This window comes from Bactrocera latifrons, unplaced genomic scaffold (genome assembly GCF_001853355.1).
Source record: "Bactrocera latifrons isolate USDA-ARS-PBARC rearing strain unplaced genomic scaffold, ASM185335v1 scaffold_39, whole genome shotgun sequence".
Taxonomy (NCBI): Eukaryota; Metazoa; Arthropoda; class Insecta; order Diptera; family Tephritidae; genus Bactrocera; species Bactrocera latifrons.
This window is the reverse complement of record NW_017537034.1, coordinates 1,856,444-1,864,321: the sequence shown is the minus strand read 5'-3', so window position 1 is coordinate 1,864,321 and position 7,878 is coordinate 1,856,444. Positions and strand designations below refer to the sequence as shown.

The 7,878-nt window shown below is 32.9% G+C and overlaps 1 protein-coding gene across 2 annotated transcripts in view; it reads left to right on the top strand.

Annotated features, from left to right (window-relative positions):
- The first annotated feature begins 1,661 nt into the window (after nucleotides 1–1,661).
- LOC108972291 (peroxidase) overlaps nucleotides 1,662–7,878 on the top strand; it is a 10,745-nt gene continuing 4,528 nt past the window's right edge. For both annotated transcript variants that reach the window (XM_018938844.1, XM_018938843.1), the window contains exons 1-9: nucleotides 1,662–1,859; nucleotides 5,257–5,365; nucleotides 5,599–5,929; nucleotides 5,993–6,146; nucleotides 6,203–6,390; nucleotides 6,451–7,058; nucleotides 7,124–7,268; nucleotides 7,333–7,503; nucleotides 7,653–7,773. In XM_018938844.1, the coding sequence (XP_018794389.1) occupies nucleotides 1,769–1,859; nucleotides 5,257–5,365; nucleotides 5,599–5,929; nucleotides 5,993–6,146; nucleotides 6,203–6,390; nucleotides 6,451–7,058; nucleotides 7,124–7,268; nucleotides 7,333–7,503; nucleotides 7,653–7,773 (1,918 nt within the window). In that variant the 5' untranslated portion in view covers nucleotides 1,662–1,768. The remainder of the gene's footprint in view (nucleotides 1,860–5,256; nucleotides 5,366–5,598; nucleotides 5,930–5,992; nucleotides 6,147–6,202; nucleotides 6,391–6,450; nucleotides 7,059–7,123; nucleotides 7,269–7,332; nucleotides 7,504–7,652; nucleotides 7,774–7,878) is intronic.

Sequence of the window (7,878 nt, the reverse complement as noted above, 5' to 3'; positions counted from 1 at the left end):
CAAAAAGTCCTGTTTACTTCTGAAAACTCCTTGTATTGCATCATCATTATAACATGCGGGAGTGAAAATAATATGACATTTCCTTCATAATATATGTATAAATATTAAAAGAACAATTAAATTTAACGCCCACCGATTCTCAATTTTTATACGCTGCTGATACCTGAATTTCATTAATTCATGCATTAATATATTTAATTAATTTGAATAATAACAATGGAAAAATATTAACAAATAACATCACAAAATAAATAAGCATTGCAGATAATATTCACTTTTTAATAATTAAAAATTGGTATGTACATATAGCAAATGTTTATTAATAGAATACTTTTTTCCATGGTACTTTTCTTATGCCATATAGCTGTGCCCATAGTAGTGGTTTATGCTAGCTAGTTACATATGAATGTATATATGTATGTATAACATTCAAATACATTACGATACAATTTTCTAATAAATGGGAATCGTCATACAGTAGCTTTTAAAAAAATTGCAAAAATCATAATGTTATAAACAATCATATTTGATGGGTCCCTAATCTTATCTGCTAGCATTAACTTTTCTGATCCTAACTCTAACTGTAGCTGTTGACGATTAATCAGTCGAACTCTTCTTTCGTATATGTGTGGTTAAAAACCCTTTTATCAGAGAATGTTAACATTTTCTACTTTATGTTATAAAATTGTTGGATACGGAGTGCATTTATGAATAAATACGCTCTCTAATTAAAATAAAATAAAACCTAATATACCCTTCACAGGTGCATTTCTTTTAATAACTATTTGTTCAGTTTGTATGGAAGCTATATGCTATAGTAATTCGATCTGAACAATTTTTTCAGAGATTATATTATTACCTTAAACAGTAATCGATGTCAAATTTCGTGAAGATACCACGTCAAATGCGAAAGCCCCTGATTCCGATCGTTCGGTATGTATGGAAACTACATATGTATATGCTATAGTGAGTTGATTTGAACAATTTTTTCGGAGACTACATTGTTGTCTTAAAATTTCTTCGGAGATTATATTGATGTCTTAAAAAATAATCTGCACCAAATTTCGTGAATATATCTTGTTAAATGTGAAAGCTTTCCATACAAGAAGTTGATTACGATTGTTCAGTTTGTTGGCAGCTATATGTGATAGTGGTCCGATATCGGCAGTTCAGACAAATGAGTAGCTTAAAAAGAAAAATGACGTTTGCAAAATTTCAAAACGATATCTTAAAAACTGAGGGACTAGTTCGTATATATGCAGACAGACGGAAATCGACTCAGCTCAACAACGGATCATTTATATACTATACTTTATAGGGTCTCCGACGCTTCCTTCTGGCTTTTACAAACTTCGTGACAAACTTAATATACCTGTTCAGGTGGAAATATAACATAATAATATATATATGTATATATACATATGTATGTATGTACCATATACATATAGGATGTAGGGATGCACATATGTAAATGGATTAATCGGATTGTGGGTCAATGATGTTCATACAAGGTTATATTTCTATTTGCATGTTGTATCAATGCCCTAGCAGAAGCGAACCCTTATCATCAATGATCTATATATTATACATATCTACATATGTACATAGTATAACAATTCAGGTTCCATTCGAATGTGAAAATGAAATATTTCGTTGACGCAGTTACAATTTGTGTTTATAAAAGAACGTAGGTTGTTCTAAAGCGGCACTGTAACAGAAAATTTTAGATTTGTACTTTTCTATATAATAACAGTCTATTGTGAATAATATGTTTCGTATAAGAAATCGTTTTAGCTACTACGTGAAATTGGATCTGTCGATTCTGATTATATGTTGCTGGATGTTAATTCCAAATATAGGTAAGTTGGCGATCTCTTATCTATACTCATACCTATTGAACTTCTATTATATTTTGCAAACCTGTTTCTTTCATATGCAAAGCGAGTACGGCAGTACTGATATTTTGATTATTGATAATTTTTAAGAATGACATGGACGTTAACATAAAAATATAAATGACAGCGCGTTGCTGTAGTTTATGCATATCGATTACAGTACAAATAATCTTGTTTGCATGACGCATACTTATGTATGGGATTTGCGACGGATTAAGTTTTTTTTTCTATAAAATTGCGTATGTGTCCATAGAACATGGATCATTCTCAACAACTTTTCTTAAGAGACTAAGGGTCCGAAACCAGTTTCGAGCCAGTGAAGAATTAGGCGAAATTAAAAAAAATCGAATAATTGATTGTAGTGGGGGATATGTGCTATAGTTGTCCAATCTGACCGATTCCGACAAATTATCAATAAATTATCAAAATGCACCAACGCATTACATTTCATTCGGATATCTCAAAAATTCTCCACAAAGTTTTTATGATCCCTATAAAACTTGAACCCTTAGTCTCATAGGCAAAGTTATTCAAAATCCCTAGAACATTTCCCTCATACGCTATTTTTCCGATTCTTTGGCTCATTGTAAATTAACCCGCTCTAATGTGCATAAACCAATAATAAATTCAAACATTCTATAAATTCTGTTGTGTTAATGTGTAAAATTTAAATAAAAAATGTTATTAGAGAATGGAACACTTCGGTTAACAGTAACTTTAGAATAATCTTAGTTTGGGTATAAGTATGTATGAAAGATCTCTTCCATTTTAATTGCTGTTTTTATACTCTCGCAACCAGTTGCTACAGAGTATTATAGTTTTGTTCACCTAACGGTTGTACGTAATCAAGATAGTTGAAATCCGGCTGACTGTCTGTCTGTCTGTCCGTCCGTACGTACAAGCTGTAACTTAAGTAAAAAATTTCGAGTTTGTAGATAGGCCTAATCGAACCACTGCCACGCTCACAAATCGCAATTAATAGAAAACGTATAAAGTGCCATAACTAAGCACTAAATTAAGGTATAAAGCTGTAATTTGTCCCCGCAGCAGCAAGGGACAAAATTTTTTTGAAAAAATGGGCGTAGTCCCGCCCTTTAAAAAGTTTAAGTTTAACAAATCAAGAAGCAATTCATATAACGGGGCGAATAATATCTTTGGTCAGTGCCACCTTATGACCAAAAATTTTTTAAATGAAGTAAAAACTGTTGAAGACCCTAGGTACCGACGTTGACTTCTGATCGAAAATGTCGGTGAAAAGTCTGAGATATATAATTGAAATTTAGGGATAGTACTTCTCGGACAATGGTATGTCTGTATGTAAAAAATTAAATGAAATGTTCAAATCCAACCAAAACTGTTTAAGCTCCTGGGTACCGAATATTTGGATCCCAGTACCTATAATTGACTTTTTACCATATATATCCGTTAATTTATAAGATATAGTTAATAACTTAAATTCAAAGGTAATCCTTTCTGGAAATGGCTATAGTTTTATTTGTTATTTTACCAAAAAATACTAAAATAAAGACAATACTTACATTTGCTTATTTTTTTTAGTACATTGTGGTTTGGTGTCTGCTTATGGGAGATTTCACTGTATATATATCTAAACCTTTGCATGTATACACAATCCCCAGAAATATATATATAGCTCAAACTTCTATAACTCGAAGTTCTCCATAACTGGAACTCTTAAATTAGCAATAGAAGTCAAATTGCATATAAATATCCTGGCACAACTCGAAATTTTTTTTATGGATATTTGCGATTCGAGTTAGGAAAGTTCAACTGTAATCTTAAGGGCCATTTTCGCAATGTTTTGTTAGCAGCCATTTGTCAGTCAAGCTCTGTTAAACTAAACCAAAGCTCCTTCTTTCGGTAAAGAAATTTTTTTAACCAGAACTGACAGATGTTGTTAACCTAACTGATAAAAATGCATTGACATTTATTTGTATGAACCTATTCAAAATTAAACCTCAAGTACAATCCCGTAGATTTTTATACAAAAACGTTTTCGCTTTATTTCTAAATGTAATTTTCACTGTATTGAATAGTTTATTATATGAATAATAGCATAAAATGTATACCACAGCAAGCCGGATCCACTAGTTGAAGTCCGAGTCACTGTCTGTCTATCCATCCGTCTGTGCAAACGATAAAAATTAAAATAACTTAATTAACTTTCTAATCTAATCCTGGCAAGTTACAAGAGAAATGTTCGGTTACATCCAAACTTAGGCCGCCGAATTCGAGTTCCAATAACTCCTTGTTAGTTATCGGTTCTACAGGGATTTCCACTTGTAGTTTTCGTAATAGTATACCTAAATTAAATGAAAACATCTTGCTAATAACTACCTAATTGAAGCTTATACACAACAGTTAGAGACAAACATAACCTTTCTAAAAGGATGTATCGCCACCTTCAGCATTGCAGAAATCAGTTAAGGTCGCTTCAATGATTTCAAATTTAATTACAACTTTTTGAGCTAATATATAGCTAACACTAATACGCTTATATACGTATGCGAAACTTAAGTAATTGGACATCTTCTTCGAAATCATTCACTTTCATATAATTTTACCAATCATTAATTTCGTCTTACATTGATGGCATCGCTTGTTTTTTATTAGACTCGTATAGCCCAGACCATTATAACAAACCTCCATCAAACATTCGAAAGTTTAACGCGATTATCGCCTAGGATGAGGTGAGCGTTTCAGCCACTTAATCTCCTAGGTCTAACAGAAGAATTATAAGTACTCATTTACTACTATGAACAAAAAATAGTGAAACTTTGTTCATAATTTTAAAATTTTTAATTTATTCTTTAAAATCTATGTCGTCCCTCTCAAAGTAACCCCCTTTGGCCAAAATACACTTGTGCCAACGTTTTTTCTAATCCTTGAAACAGTTGTTAAAGTCAATTTTCTGAATAGCATTCAATGAGCGTAGTGATTCACGTTTAATGTCTTTAATTGACTTAAAACGGTTTCCTCAGAGCGGCCGTTTTAGTTTGCTAAATAGCCASAAGTCAAACCGAGCTAAATCAGGCGAATACAATGGTAGCGGCACGATATTGATTGAAAATTTCTCGAAAAACTAACGAAAAATCATTGCAGTATGCGACCACCATTATTGTGGTGCAAAAATCAAGAGTTGTTGGGTATCTTTTTGCGTATGGCCTTATGTATACAAACTGATTTTCATATCTGTTTTTTATAAACAATGCGTCGTAACATATTCAAAATGTAGGTTGAGATAATATATGGTATATGAGAGTCCACATATTGTCAAAAAAACGTATACTTGTATTATTATTACAGCCGATATACATTATATATATTTTTTGTTTCATAACAGGTGCTTACACAATCGATGAAAGAAGCTTTCAATACTTAAATAGTATTTCCTCAGAGGATTGGAATCGTGACTTAGACTTTGGAATCGAATCTGTAAACAGACAGAAAAGGTAAAAAATAAAACTAAAGTGAAACTTTGTACATATTAGGCAGTATGTTATCTTTTTACCAACCTAAACAGACTGTAACCGTCAGATGTGCACTAACCAGACATTGTGAAAACGCATTTTGTCTGGCGGTTAAAGCCACAACCGATTATCGATTACTGGTTTTTAGCTGTTGATTTTCTTTTCTGTAAAGTTTTAAAATTTGAACTCAGGTAATTAATTAWTTTTCCATATAGGCTTGAAGGAACTCTGGTGAAGTCAGGAGTAATTGTCGAAAAAGGTGGTATCTCACATACTTATCTTTTGGATGCTTTGCCAAACGAAGAAGCAAAAATGGACAATGACGTTGCTAGTAAGCTTTTAGCTGCTAGTCTTTATATCTTCAATAGTAAATGTCTACCCTATGGAATAAATGGCAAAGATTGCGAAACATTTTTATCAAATAAGTCACTTCCAAAAGGAAGTGAATTGTTACAAAAATGTTTAAGAATCGTTGAAAAACGACGCAATGGCCACAACACATTTCGAAGATTATTGGATCGCCATTATCGGGATGGCATCTTTCAGGTATGTTTTTAATAACTTTTCTAATCACGTGAAAGTAGTATTAATATAACATTTTTTTTTTAGATGTTGCCTCTTGTTTCACCCCTCATGGTGAGTAAATCCTTGAACAACTTGAATGTGAAAAAAAATGTCGAGGACAAGCAGAGAAACCTAGCTGTTATACAGTGGACCCAATTCGTTGAGCATGATCTCAGTAAACCTGTAGTTACAACAATGAGTAAGCACTTTGAAATAGATTTTGGTCATCTTAACCGTATCTACTAAGTTTTTAAGGAGATGGGAGTCACATTGAATGCTGTGATAATAACAGCTTTGAGCTCGTACCCAGATATCGACATCCATTTTGTGCTCCTTTGATAATAAGAAACGATGAATCGCAGTACGCAAAAGTTAACTGTTTCAATTATGTACGAAGTGCTGTTGCTGTCAGCACAAAATGCACATTCGGAGCTGTGGAACAAGTAATTATTTTTACAGATAGTATGTATGTACAAAGTAATGAAATTACTTAATTTCCTTAGTTAAATCAAGCAACATCCCTTTTGGATTTATCTCAACTATACGGTTTCACAGATGAGGCGCAAAAACGCATGCGCACATGGACAAATGGTCAAATTAAATTCGCCGCCAAGACTTCAAATATCTATAATGATGCACTAGCTGTGGTTCCTGGCGACTGGAGTAATTATTGTGCGTTCAAAAATCCGTCCACTCAAACTAGTCAATGTTTCATGGCTGGCGATTCTCGAATAAACAATAGTCCACTCACGATATCTATTTATACACTATTTATGAGAAATCATAACCAGATTGCCCAAAAACTAACGATCAAATATCCGTTATGGCAGGAAGAAGATCTTTTCAGAACGGCAAAAGCAATAAACATACAAATCTATAGGAATGTTGTTTTTGACGAGTGGCTGCCCACTGTGTTGGGCGAGGATGTTGCTGTTAAAATGAGACAACTTTCGTTAAACAAGGAATCTGTGGACGTTGATAAAATTTCAAATGAGTTTGGGATCGCAGCTATGCGGTTTTACATGTCCATGATGCCAAATTTTCTGCAGAATTTTACTGAAGTAAAACGTGTGGAATACAATACATCGGGTTCGCTTTCGCAAGAAAGTGGGTATGTATTATGCTTTTTTTTCAAATTTATGCCCTTCATAATTTAGATAATATTGTACACTGCAGAGTTATCCGCAACGAAAATTTAGTTTCCTTTTTTAATCAAACATATAAGCCTGATTTGGAATATACTCCTGAACAAATTGATACCATACTGGAATCGATTTTGAACCAACATGCCATGAAATTAGATACAATATATGAGGACAGTGTAAGCGCGAAACGTATTGTAATGCAAGAACTTCGCAGTTAATTACTTTTTTTAATATATTCAGCTTATTTTTAATAACTTTGGCGTGAATAGACCCACACATGGTGATCTGCTGGCTTACGATATTCAACGAGGTCGAGATCATGGATTAAGAGGCTATATTGACTATTTGAAGCTTTCAGTTGGACGAAACATCGATAGCTGGAAAGATCTCGAGAGTTTTATAGAAATTGACGTGCGTAATAAAAACTAATGGAAATCATAATCTGGGAAAACAAAAGCATTTATTTGATTTTTCAGATTATTGCATTTGCTTTGTTCAATATCCTAAATTGAAACTGAAATATATACATCATGTACTCATTAATTCACATTTGTTTTTAGGACCTAAATATTTTAAAAGCTACTTATAGTAATGTTGAAAACATTGACCTTCTAGTTGGTGGTATAGCAGAAAAAAAATCACTCGGAGCTGCAGTTGGACCAACGTTTAAATATATTTTGGGTAAGCATCCAACGGTTCTCTAATAACGACGCATATCTCAAATACTAATGAATATTTTGACGTGAGAGTTAGCATAGATGTCACTAACAGTTTTACCAACTTACA